Source organism: Oncorhynchus gorbuscha, linkage group LG02, assembly GCF_021184085.1.
Source record: "Oncorhynchus gorbuscha isolate QuinsamMale2020 ecotype Even-year linkage group LG02, OgorEven_v1.0, whole genome shotgun sequence".
NCBI lineage: Eukaryota > Metazoa > Chordata > Actinopteri > Salmoniformes > Salmonidae > Oncorhynchus > Oncorhynchus gorbuscha.
In genome coordinates, this window is record NC_060174.1 from 86,599,524 (window position 1) to 86,612,990 (window position 13,467).

Consider the following 13,467-nt stretch of genomic DNA (forward strand, 5'->3'; position numbering starts at 1 on the left):
CCACTCAAGGACATTGAGACTTGTCCCCACTCCTGCGATGTCTTGTGTGTGCTTAGGGTCGCTGTCCTGTAGGAACTTGAACCTTCGCCCTAGTCTGAGGTCCTGAGCACTCTGGAGCAGGTTTTCATCAAGGATCTCTCTGTACTCCGTAAATGTTTCTCTCGATCCTGACTAGTCTCCCAGTCTCTGCCGCTGAAAAACATCCACACAGCATGGATGCTGCCACCACCATGCTTCACCATAGGGATGGTGCCAGGTTTCCTCCAGATGTGACGCTTGGCATTCAGGCCAAAGAGTTTAATCTTGGTTTCATCAGACCAGAGAATCTTGTTTCTCATGGTCTGAGAGTCCTTTCGGTCCAAGCGGGCTGTCATGTGCCTTTTACTGAGGAGTGGCTTCTTTCTGAGGAGTGGCTTCCTCTATCTTAGTGACCATCGGGATCTTGGTCAACTCCCCGACCAAGGCCCTTCTCCCCTGATTGCCCAGTTTGGCTGGGTGGCCAGTTCTAGGAAGAGTCTTGGTGGTTCCAAACTTCTTCCATTTAAGAATGATGGAGGCCACTGTGTTCTTGGGGGATCTTGCTGCAGACATTTTTTGGTACCCTTCCCCAGATCTGTGCCTCAACAAATAACATTACATTTAAGTCATTTAGCAGATGCTCTTATCCAGAGCGACTTACAAATTGGTGCATTCACCTTATGACATCCAGTGGAACAGTCACTTTACAATAGTGCATCTAAATCTTAAAGGGGGGGGGGGGGTGAGAGGGATTACGTATCCTATCCTAGGTATTCCTTAAAGAGGTGGGGTTTCAGGTGTCTCCGGAAGGTGGTGATTGACTCCGCTGTCCTGGCGTCGTGAGGGAGTTTGTTCCACCATTGGGGGGGCCAGAGCAGCGAACAGTTTTGACTGGGCTGAGCAGGAGCTGTACTTCCTCAGTGGTAGGGAGGCGAATAAAATAAAATGTATTTGTCACATACGCATGGTTAGCAGATGTTAATGCGAGTGTAGCGAAATGCTTGTGCTTCTAGTTCCGATAATGCAGTAGTAGCCAACGAGTAATCTAACCTAACAATTCCACAACTACTACCTTATACACACAAGTGTAAAGGGATAAAGAATATGTACATAAAGATATATGAATGAGTGATGGTACAGAACGGCATAGGCAAGATGCAGTAGGTGGTATCGAGTGGAGTATATACATATGAGATGAGTAATGTAGGGTATGTGAACATTATATTAAGTGGCATTGTTTAAAGTGGCTAGTGGCTAGTGATTTTTTTTACATCAATTTCCCTTATTAAAGTGGCTGGAGTTGAGTCGGTATGTTGGCAGTAACCACTCAATGTTAGTGGTGGCTGTTTAACAGTTTGATGGCCTTGAGATAGAAGCTGTTTTTCAGTCTCTCGGTCCCTGCTTTGATGCACCTGTACTGACCTCGCCTTCTGGATGATAGCGGGGTTAACAGGCAGTGGCTCGGGTTGTTGTTATCCTTGATGATCTTTATGGCCTTCCTGTGACATCGGGTGGTGTAGGTGTCCTGGAGGGCAGGTAGTTTGCCCCCCGGTGATGCGTTGTGCAGACCTCACTAACCTCTGGAGAGCCTTACGGTTGTGGGCGGTGCCGTACCAGGCGGTGATACAGTAAGACAGGATGCTCTCAATTGTGCATCTGTAAAAGTTTGTAGGTGCTTTTGGTGACAAGCCGAATTTCTTCAGTCTCCTGAGGTTGAAGAGGCGCTGCTGCTCCTTCTTCACAACGCTGTCTGTGTGGGTGGACCAATTCAGTTTGTCCGTGATGTGTACGCCGAGGAACTTAAAACTTACTACCCTCTCCACTACTGTCCCGTCGATGTGGATAGGGGGGTGCTCCCTCTGCTGTTTCCTGAAGTTCACGATCATCTCCTTTGTGTTGTGGATGTTGGGTTGTTTTCCTGACACCACACTCCGAGGGCCCTCACCTCCTCCTAGGCTGTCTCGTCGTTGTTGGTAATCAAGCCTACCACTGTAGTGTCGTCCGCAAACTTGATGATTGAGTTGGAGGCGTGCATGGCCACACCTTCGTGGGTGAACAAGGAATACAGTCAAGTCTGAGCTCTACGGACAATTCCTTCGACCTCATGGCTAAGTTTTTGCTCTGACAACTGTGGAACCTTATATAGACAGGTGTGTGCCTTTCCAAATCATGTTCAATCAAGTGAATTTGCCACAGGTGGACTCCAAGTTGTAGACACATCTGATCAATGGAAACAGGATGCACCTGAGCTCAATTTCGAGTCTCCTAGCAAAGCGTCTGAATACTTATGTAAATAAGGTATTTCTGTTTATAAAAAAATATACATTTGCAAAAATGTAGAAAAAATTGCTTTGGCCTTATGGGGTATTGTGTGTAGATTGATGAGGATTTTTTTGTTTAAATCTATTTTAGAATAAGGCTGTAACGTACATTATTTGGGGAAAAGTCAAGGGTCTTAATACATTCCGAATGTACTATAGAACGTAGTTCTAACTTTCCATGTCATACACTTTCTCTTCTCCTGACCTTAGTTGACCTTGAGACAGGCCTGATACCTCACAAAGAAGGGTTGCCCACTGTACCCTATTAACACCAGGTTGGTCCATAGTAATGTGCCTCGGGTGGCTCCAGCCTCTGGGTAATAATCTGGGTAACACCCCAGACAGGCCCGGGGATGGAGGGAAACATCCAGCCCTGATTTCCTGGCATCTTGTAGCACTGTGCCATCTCATCATGTCTGTAGCAATCTCCCTCTCCACGGGGGGGGGGGGGGCAGCTGTGGAGAAAGATGAGTGATGGAGGATAGAGAGAGATCTGGGTGCCTGTCCTCGCTGGGTCCTGGCACTTTGTCTTCAAAGGCATTTGGTTATGCAGAGGTTTTCATTCTGGGCCCTGTTCAGACAAAACATTAACCAGACCTGTCTAGGTTAGACATAACAACACTTTGTTGTGCTGTGAGAATGCACAATTGGATTAATTTGTGAGATAAAAAAGTCAACCGGATATAATTTACAACATGTAACACAAGGAGAATTGTTGTGTTGCCTCACCTGAAAGCGACTATATACCTGTTTTGATTGACTATGGCCTTGATCTTAATCCACATGGTGAAGGGAGATGGAGGGTTAATGTGCCTTAAGGATTTTGTTTCAATCAGTTCAAAACATACACCATGTTATCTCCTTATTAACCTCCATAACTGTTTGACGTATAGAAAGGCAGGAACGCTCCAGTCCTCCAGTCTTATATGAGTAAATATTCAGTGTTTAACAAGGATTGCTGTTGGTGGTAATGATTTCTCTATAAGCACCGTGCAATATGTATAATTAAGTGACACATTTCAGTCAATTTGGATGGACAGACATTTCAGGGGTTTTCATGACCATGCCAATTCCCTGTGAATTACTGAATATTACAGGGGAAGAATGGGCTGGATGAGATCAAACCAAATCAAATCTAACTTTATTTGCCACATGAATACAACAAGTGTAGACTTTACCGTGAAATGCTTACTTACAAGCCCTTAACCAACAGTGCAGCTCAAGAAGAAGAAAATATTTACCAGGTAGGCTAAAATAAAAGTAATAATAAAAAGTAACACAATAAGAATAACGATAACGAGGCTATATACAGGGGGCACCGGTACCAAGTCAGTGTGCAGGGGTACAGGCTAGTTGAGGTAATCTGTACATGTACAGTCGAAATCGGAAGTTTACCTACACCTTAGCCAAATACATTAAAACTCGGTTTTTCACAATTCCTGACATTTAATCCTTATAAAAATTCCTGGTTTTCGGTCAGTTAGGACCACCACTTTATTTTAAGAATGTGAAATGTCAGAATAATAGTAGAGAGAATGATTTATTTCAGATTTGATTTATTTCATCACATTCCCTGTGGGTCAGAAGTTTACAAATCAAATCAAATGTATTTATATAGTCCTTCGTACATCAGCTGATATATCAAAGTACTGTACAGAAACTCAGCCTGAAACCCCAACAGCAAGCAATGCAGGTGTTGAAGCACGTACATACACTCAATTAGTATTTGCTAGCATTGCCTTTAAATTGTTTAACTTGGATCAAATGTTTCAGGTAGCCTTCCACAAGCTTCCCACAATAAGTTGGGTGAATTTTGGCCCATTCCTCCTGACAGAGTTGGTGTAACTGAGTCAGGTTTGTAGGCCTCCTTGCTCACACATGCTTTTTCAGTCCTGCCCACACATTTATTATAGGATTGGGGTCAGGGCTTTTTGATGGCCCTCCAATACCTTGACTTTGTTGTCCTTAAGCCATTTTGCCACAACTTTGGAAGTATGCTTGGGATCATTGTCATTTTGGAAGACCCATTTGAGACCAAGCTTTAACTTCCTGACTGATGTCTTGAGATGTTGCTTCAATATATCCACATCATTTTCCTACCTCAAGTGCACAAGTCCCTCCTGCAGCAAAGCACCCCCACAACATGATTCTGCCACCCCAGTGCTTCACGGTTGAGATAGTGTTCTCGGGCTTGCAAGCCTCCCCCTTTTTCCTCCAAACATAACGACGGTCATTATGGCCAAACAGTTCTATTTTTGTTTCATCAGACCAGAGGACATTTCACCAAAAAGTACGAACCCCATTGTCCCCATGTGCAGTTGCAAACCATAGTCTGGCTTTTTTTATGTCAGTTTTGAAGCAGTGGCTTCTTCCTTGCTGAGCGGCCTTTCAGGTTATGTCGATATAGGACTCGTTTTACTGTGGATATAGATACTTTTGTACCCGTTTCCTCCAGCATCTTCATAAGGTCCTTTGCTGTTGTTGTGGGATTGATTTGCACTTTTCGCACCAAAGTACGTTCATCTCTAGGAGACAGAACGTGTCTCCTTCCTGAGTGGTATGATGGCTGCGTGGTCCCATGGTGTTTATACTTGTGTACTATTGTTTGTACAGATGAACGTGGTTACCTTCAGGTGTTTGGAAATTGCTCCCAAGGATGAAACAGACTTGTGGAGGTCTACAACTTGGCTGATTGGCGGATTTCTTTTGAATTTCCCATGATGTCAAGCAAAGGGGCACTGAGTTTGAAGGTAGGCCTTGAAATACACCCACAGGTGCACCTCCAATTGACTAATACTAATGTCAATTCGCCTATCAGAAGCTTCTAAAGCCATGACATTTTCTGGAATTTTCCAAGCTGTTTAAAGGCACAGTCAACTTAGTGTGTGTATACCTCTGACCCACTGGAATTGTGGTACAGTGAATTATAAGTGAAATAATCTGTCTGTAAACAATTGTTGGAAAAATGAAAAATTACTATGGTGTTGAACGCTGAGCTGTAGTCAATGAACAGCATTCTCACATAGGTGTTCCTTTTGTCCGGGTGAGAAAGGGCAGTGTGGAGTACGAGACTGTGAGAGCTTTGTGTGCATCTCTGTGTATAGAGTAAAGGTGGTCTACCTCAAGAGAGCAATACCTCGAGACTTCTTTAATATTAGACATCGTGCACCAGCAAAAGACACACAACCCCACCCCTCGTCTTACCAGAGGGAGCGTCTCTGTTCTGCCGGTGCATGGAAAATCCTGCCAGCTCTATATTGTCCGTTTCTTCGTTCAGCCACGCCTCGGTGAAACACAAGATGTTGCAGTTTGCACATTGGCAAGATGAATGGAAGGCATTGGGAGTTTACTCGCTTGCCTCGTCCCTTTTCCGGCGTCTTCACGCAAAAGGCGTGAATTTGGGCCTTTTCCAGTGAAAGCAGGATATCCTTCACGTCGGACTCGTTAAAGGTAAACGTTTCTTCCAGTCCGCGGTGAGTAATCGCTTTTCTGATGTACAGAAGTTATTTTCGGTCATAAGAGATGGTAGCAGCAACATTATGTACACAATAAGTAAAAAAGTAAGTTATACAAAAAAAGTAACAAAATTGCACAATTGGTTTGGAAGATGTAAAACGGCAGCCATGGTCTTCGGCGCCATCTTATGTGTTAGGCGTTTGTTAGTTTGTGTGAGAGAGTGAAGCAACTCATTTCCAAACCCTCTGCCCTCTCTGAAATTACACAATGCAACAATGTTGGAATACAGTGGACTTTTATAAAATTACCATTTATCTTCTTCTGATTGCGTTAGAGTACAGTGGCTTTCTATATTAACTGAGCAACGGCCCTTACTGTGAGTCATCATTAACGCCAATCTACAGCCTGATTGTTGTTAACTGCAGTCCCCGGCCCCATGTCATACGGCTGCTCCACAGAGGCTGGCAGGGCAGGGGAGGGCGGGGCGGGGCAAGGGAGGAAGAGAGGGGTTAGGGGTGGACGTCAAGTGGGAGCCAGATCACTCCCGAGGAGGGATGGGAGGCGACAGTCGGCTCCCCAAGCCCAGCCCATTTGTTAGTTTATGTGAATTAGTGTCAAGTACAAGTGCAGTCAGAGCGAATGACCTGAGTGGGACATCAAACCCACCGTGGACCCAGTGCCTCCTCTCCTCCCTCCCTCCCTCATCCACCCTCATTCAGTACAGAATTTACTGAAAAAGGACGTGTTTTATCCAGGGGAGAGGGCAGAGCGAAATTCCCTGACATTTCCATAGGCTTCTGTTTATCCCCCAACCCCGACGGACTGGTTCAGCCCCCCGAGATCCACTTTAACATCTTAATAGGAAAGTGTGTTAACGCACGTCTTTACCTCCCTCTTTGACAAGAGCGAATTAGGTGTCAAAAGGATTTCTGCTGACTTTAATTGAATCTGCCCAGCGCGGAAAAGGAAATCTGAATTTAAAATAACCTATTAGGCTTATCAAGTAATGTTTGGTTGAGTTTGGCAGGTAGCACTGTGACTGTGGCGTTCTCTTCCCATTTCCCTCCCCCACCAGTAAGTTGTTTATGAGGTGAGTTGGGTGAGGAGGAGGGGGGCGTGTTCCACAACAGCATGGGCTTCTCTCACTCTTCGTTATCCTATAATAAGTTGTGGCCTGCCAGTTTAGTTTTTTGAGCTCCCACAGGAAAAGCCTTGAGCTGGGATTTAGGCTAGAGATGAGTGCGAGAGATTGCAGTGTGTACCTATGAGGGATGGGTTGATGGATTCCACGCGAGTCGATTGCAAAGAGGATGGTTGTTCATTTTTCCCTCCTTTTCTCCATTCCCTCTAGCCTTCCTATCTTTCCGAGATAGCTCTTTGGAGGAGATGCACCTGTTAACATAAATAAGTCTGGAGTTAAACACTCGGAATGACAAAATGGAACCTGTGAGTCTTTTGATATACAGTATATGGGAATGTAGCTGTGATATGTAGCATAGGCAATGGTGGAAAAAATACACTATTCTCATATTACTTGAGTAAAAGTCTAAAAGTATTTGGTTTTAAATATACTTAAGTATCAAAATTAAAGGTAGCTGCTAAAATATAGTTAAGTATCAAAAGTAAAAGTAAGAATAATTTAAAATTCCTTATATTAAGAAAACCAGATGGCACTATTTTTATTTACGGATAGCCAGGGTCACTCACACTCCAACAATCAGACATAATTTAAAAACAAAGCATTTGTGTTTAGTGAGTCCGCCAGATCAGAGGGAGTAGGGATGACCAGGGATGTTGTCTTTATAAGTGTGTGAATTGGACCATTTTCTGTCCTGCTAAGCATTCAAAATGTAATGAGTACTTTTGGGTGTCAGGGAAAATGTATGAGGTAAAAAGTACATACATTTCTTTAGGAATCTAGTGAAGTAAAATTAAAAGTTGTCAAATATAAATAGGTAAGTACAGATACCCCAAAACACTACTTAAGTAGTACTGTAAAGTATTTTTACTTTAGTACTTTACACCACTGACCATAGGCTATTATCAAAGGACAACTAGTTTCTTCACTTTTACAAATGTATAACCCCTCAATGAATCTGAAACTTTTCCCTCTCACTGACATTAGGCCTTGTCAAAGCACCCGGCCTCCTATCTATTCTCTCCCCCAAACTTTATCATTTCCTAGCAGAGTGTGAGCTATTGATGAAAGATTTTGCTCCTCCTTTGCACTGTGAAGAACCAATCAAGTCCACAAACCGCCATTAACTTTTGGTTGTCATGGATCCCTACACTTGATCAATAACCTTCACATATCATTACAGCTTGGAGCCTCTAAGGCAAGCTCCTTGTTCTTCAGGCCAAGCTGGTGTAAATCTTTCTTAGAAATTGCCTGGGATCCGCACTTTTTAGTCATTGCAGGCGCTAAATGTATTGCTCTGACTCGAGACAAGGCAGGGGCCAGATTTATTTGAACAGTGGTGCTTGCTCTGGTATATTGAAGTTGAGAACCGCCTGTATCACTTCATAAATCATGTTTAAATGCTCTACTATCTTCTGCTGTTCAGTTAAATGGCCAACCACAGTAGAGTTATGCATCCCCTCACTGTAAATTGGATAACATACTATGTGTTATGCACATTGACTCTATTTTTTTACTGCTCCACTTTAATTACTTCTTACTTTTATCTCTTATTCTGATCCGTATTTTTTTTAACTGCACTGTCGATTAGGAGCTTGTGAGTAAGCATTTCACTGTAACCTGTTGTATTCGCGCATGTGACTAATACGATTTGATTTGAAATGCGGTTTGTATAGTGATTCTCTGAAGACAGTCATTTTGCCTAACAAATCAAACTCAAGCCACATTCTGGCCATTTTATACGATTCAGTCAATTTGATATTTAGTTTCATTACAGTGGAAGCTGCAATATAAAATGTAAATTTAACTTGAATCACATTGTGTTTTAGAAAGATCATCATGGCATTTATTTGTTTAATTTCATAAATGTTTTGATAATTCTCATTTTGCGGAGGGGTGTAATGGCACACGTATTTGTACCGAACCGTTCGGTACATGAACCTCGGTTTGGTCCCCAAATTAATACATAAAAAAATATATATACAAAATTAAAACACTAGGTCTATAGGCAATGCCTTTATTGCTTTGTAGGCCTCTTGATTAAATATAAACTCAATTTATTTTTAAAATTTCAGGCCATTCGGTAGAGCCTGTACACTAGAGCCTGTACACATTGTAATCAAAATTAAAATCTTAATTGGAGCATTTCAAACTGTTCTTTAGTGAGGCACAGCTGGGAAGGAGTTCTGTACGGTGTGGAGTGGTGGGGTCGATGTGGAGTGGTGGGGTCGATGTGGAGTGGTGGGGTCGATGTGGAGTGGTGGGGTCGATGTGGAGTGGTGGGGTCGATGTGGAGTGGTGGGGTCGATGTGGAGTGGTGGGGTCGATGTGGAGTGGTGGGGTCGATGTGGAGTGGTGGGGTCGATGTGGAGTGGTGGGGTCGATGTGGAGTGGTGGGGTCGATGTGGAGTGGTGGGGTCGATGTGGAGTGGTGGGGTCGATGTGGAGTGGTGGGGTCGATGTGGAGTGGTGGGGTCGATGTGGAGTGGTGGGGTCGATAAACCAGAATTGGAGGATCTTCCATCATCATTTAAATCTCACGTTTGGGAACATTTGTCTTCCAACGGCGATGGACAGAGAGAGCCACTGCTCAACGAGAATAGCCAATGCAAATGGTGACACATTTACGCTGACATCACCCCAATATTCCTACCACCGGAACAAGACTGAAACACAAAAAGACAACAAAACAACTTAATCTCCCCTCTGCATTCAAGCAGCCCTTTTGCAGCTTATTTTGACTGGGTTAAATAAATGAAAGAGTGATGGGTATGTTTATAGCCATGGATATGCGCCCATTCTCGGTGGTTGAGAAGAATACGGGGTTTCAGCATCTCATGAAAAGTACTTGAGCCACGTTACGAACTTTGCCCTCTCGCACCCTTCTCAGCAAACCGATGGTACCCACTCTTTATAAGCACGATAAAGCCGAAGTTGTCAATTAATTGGCCAATGTACCCTGCATTGCGCTTACTACAGATGGCTGGACCTCCAGGGCTACAGAGAGCTACTTAACACTGACAGCCCATCACATTACCCCGGAGTGGTAAATGAGAAGTACCGTGCTATATTAACCCTTTATGAGAGTCACAGAAGTGTGGATATGTTTGTCTTTGTAAGAAAACATTATAGCATAGTCCTATACAATGTCTGAGCCATGTTTATATTGCAATTTATTTTAGTGTTGTTGTTGAGTAATCATGGGTTTTCATTTAAGAAAATACAAAGTGTTGGTATTCATGATTGTGCTCTCATCAGGTATTATATGACTCATGATCATATATGGAATCATGATGTACCAACACTTTGTATTTTCTTAAATGAATACAAATGAACTACAGTGACTGTTGGCATTTAAATCTCCCTCTGTACCGAAACCAAACTGTGATCCCAATACCGCAATACGTACCGAACCGGGGGCTTGGTGAACCGTTACACCCCTACATCCAACTTGTAATATCGGCCCTTATTCTCCAACTCCAAAGGCTGGAGTAGCTGACAATATACCTATTTTTGGAGATCTCTTATCCACCAAAGTTGACGTGATGTCTTCCCTTTGGCGTGCACTGTTAGTGGATTCTGTAAAATGTGTTTCTGTTACTGTGCTTACAGATTCTAGAGCTGGAGAGGGAGCACCGAGAGCGGTCGACCATGCGGTCATCGGAGGAGTGGTGGCTGTGGTTGTCTTTGCCATGCTCTGTCTACTCATCATTTTGGGACGGTACTTTGCAAGACACAAAGGTATGTGACGAAGCCTTTTGTTTTCTATCTAGAAGCACCTCTGTGTAATCTCAAGGTTAAACATTTTAAAAGAGCACAGACACACTATCATTTTATGATTTATTTTACTCAGTGTCATACTAGTATTGTCCTGGGCAATCAGAAAACCACTTCCCTCTCCCCCCAAACTCTGTTTTAGAAATTCTACCATACCTCCTGAGCCCCATCTTATTTTCTCTCTGTTATGGCTACTGTACATTTGAAGGGGTTTTCTTTGGAGTGCAGCCAATGGTTTGGTTTTGATTCCAAATTACTCCTTGCCCTCCTCCATTCAGTCTGGGCTATCGCCTTTATTATCATTCCCAAAACTGTTGGGATGTGAATAATCCCTGTCGGAAATTAAGTTTGAAGTGGATTGCTCATTCACACGCATTCGTTGAACTTGACAAGGTTCATTTGGAGGCATGAGCTGAGCTGAAGCTGAATCTTGAGCATCCCTTGCTTTGGCTTGTTTCATGGAAATCAAATAATAGATTTTCATGTGTAAATCTTGAATGCCAACAGTGGGGTTTGCAGTGGCAAATAAAGAATTTACCGACCAGAATTAAAAACCTAGTACCTGATGTATAATTTTGAAAAGGTAAGGTGCTCCATCATGCTGGAAAAGGCATTGGTTGTCACCAAACTGTTCCTGGATGGTTGGGAGAAGTTGCTCTCGGAGGATGTGTTGGAGCCATTCTTTATTCATGGCTGTGTTCTTAGGCAAAATTGTGAGTGAGCCCACTACCTTGGCTGAGAAGCAACCCCACACATGAATGGTCTCAAGATACTTTACTGTTGGCATGACACAGCGCTCGCCTTGTCTTCTCCAGACAAGCTTTTTTTCGGATGCCCTAAACAATCGGAAAGGGGATTCATCAGAGACAATGACTTTACCCCAGTCCTCAGCAGTCCAATCCCTGTATATTTTGCAGAATATCAGTCTATCCCTGATGTTTTTCTTGGAGAGAAGTGGCTTCTTTGCTGCCCTTCTTGACACCAGGCCATCCTCCAAAAGTGTTCGCCTCACTGTGCGTGCAGATGCACTCACACCTGTCTGCTGCCATTCCTGAGCAAGCTCTGTACTGGGGGTGCCCCCGATCCCGCAGCTGAATCAACTTTGGGAGACAGACCTGGCGCTTGATGGACTTTCTTGGGCGCCCCGAAGCCTTCTTCACAACAATTGAACCACTCACCTTGAAGTTCTTGATGATCAAATAAATGGTAGATTTAGGTGCAATCTTACTGGCAGCAATATCCTTGCCTGTGAAGCCCTTTTTGTGCAAAGCAATGATGACGGCACGTGTTTCCTTGCAGGTAACCATGGTTGACAGAGGAAGAGCAATGATTTCAAGCACCACCCTCCTTTTGAAGCTTCCAGTCTGTTATTCAAACTCAATCAGCATGACAGAGTGATCTCCAGCCTTGTTCTCGTCAACACTCACATCTGTGTTAACAAGCGAATCCCCGACATGATGTCAGCTGGTCCTTTTGTGGCAGGGCTGAAATGCATTGGAAATGTTTTTGGAGGATTCAGTTCATTTGCATGGCAAAGAGGGACTTTTCAATTCATCTGATCACTCTTCATAACATTCTGGAGTATATGCAAATTGCCATCATATAAACTGTGGCAGCAGACTTTGTGAAAATTGATATTTGTGTCATTCACAAAACTTTTGGCCACAACTGTATATTTTACAGTTAACCTGATGGGTTGTTTTGGTTCAATGATTTGCTTGTTAATGTCAAGGAAACATATGAGTAGGCATTCATGAGCTTAGGAATGAAGTGTCCATTTTGATCAATTTGTTAATTCCTTATCTTTTCCCCCCTTCAGGTACCTACTTCACGCATGAAGCTAAAGGAGCCGACGATGCAGCAGATGCAGATACAGCCATTATCAACGCAGAGGGGGGCCACAACAATTCGGACGAGAAAAAGGAGTACTACATATAGAAATCACAGGGCCCCAATACTGTCCCCTGTAGGACACCATACTGTCTTTGGGTGAGGGGTGCTTGGGGTTTAAGTATGGTTGGGTAGGGGGGTAGGATGGGTTTGTTTTAGTGGTGATTGCCAGGGATTGAACAATGTATAGTCCAGTCTGTGCAGCTGAAGAGGAACAGTTTTGTGTGTATTAGGTGGAAAGATAGGGAAGGGAGAGTAGGTTTTGGTTAAGGGTGGGTGGGTAGGGAGGGGGGTTTGGGGGTTGCCAGATGTTGCCAGAAATCACTGTAGAGCTTCACCATTCGACACCTCCCAAAACTGCTGGTACGAATTTTGTTTAGTTCAACCATTTGCAGAAAATTCTGTGCCTTGTTCTGAATTTCTTTTCTATTCATTCTTCTTTTTCTTCCCCGTCAACATGCCGTTGCTCCTCACCGTCCCCTCTTTCACTCTCTCCATTATGATTGTGATGTTGGCTTTCCTATGAGTGTTGAATTACACAGTGGCTCTGTTCATCTCTCCCACTCTCACACACGTTCTCTTCTGCATACCAAAACCTCAAAAGAACCCTATTTCCACTATACTGTGAGCAGGCCTAGTCTCAAGCCACTACCTTTCTTTTTTTCCCAACCTTTTGATAACTCCAAAACACATCCAACGCTTTACGTATCATCTTCGAAAAATGTACATGAGGAAAATATCATTACACATAAAATAACACACACACAGAAATATAATCTAAAGGATGACAGTGGAGGACAGTTGGTCTCAAACTGTCCTTGTTTTCATTTTATCTGAGCCAATTCCTATTCACTGTGGATGACTTCT

At 43.5% G+C, this 13,467-nt stretch overlaps 1 protein-coding gene across 2 annotated transcripts in view; it reads left to right on the plus strand.

Annotated features, from left to right (window-relative positions):
- The window catches only part of LOC124012081 (cell adhesion molecule 1-like), a 508,450-nt gene extending 495,602 nt beyond the window's left edge, over positions 1 to 12,848 (plus strand). For both annotated transcript variants that reach the window (XM_046325471.1, XM_046325480.1), the window contains 2 exons: positions 10,546 to 10,674; positions 12,530 to 12,848. In XM_046325471.1, the coding sequence (XP_046181427.1) occupies positions 10,546 to 10,674; positions 12,530 to 12,648 (248 nt within the window). In that variant the 3' untranslated portion in view covers positions 12,649 to 12,848. The remainder of the gene's footprint in view (positions 1 to 10,545; positions 10,675 to 12,529) is intronic.
- The last annotated feature ends 619 nt before the right edge of the window (positions 12,849 to 13,467 follow it).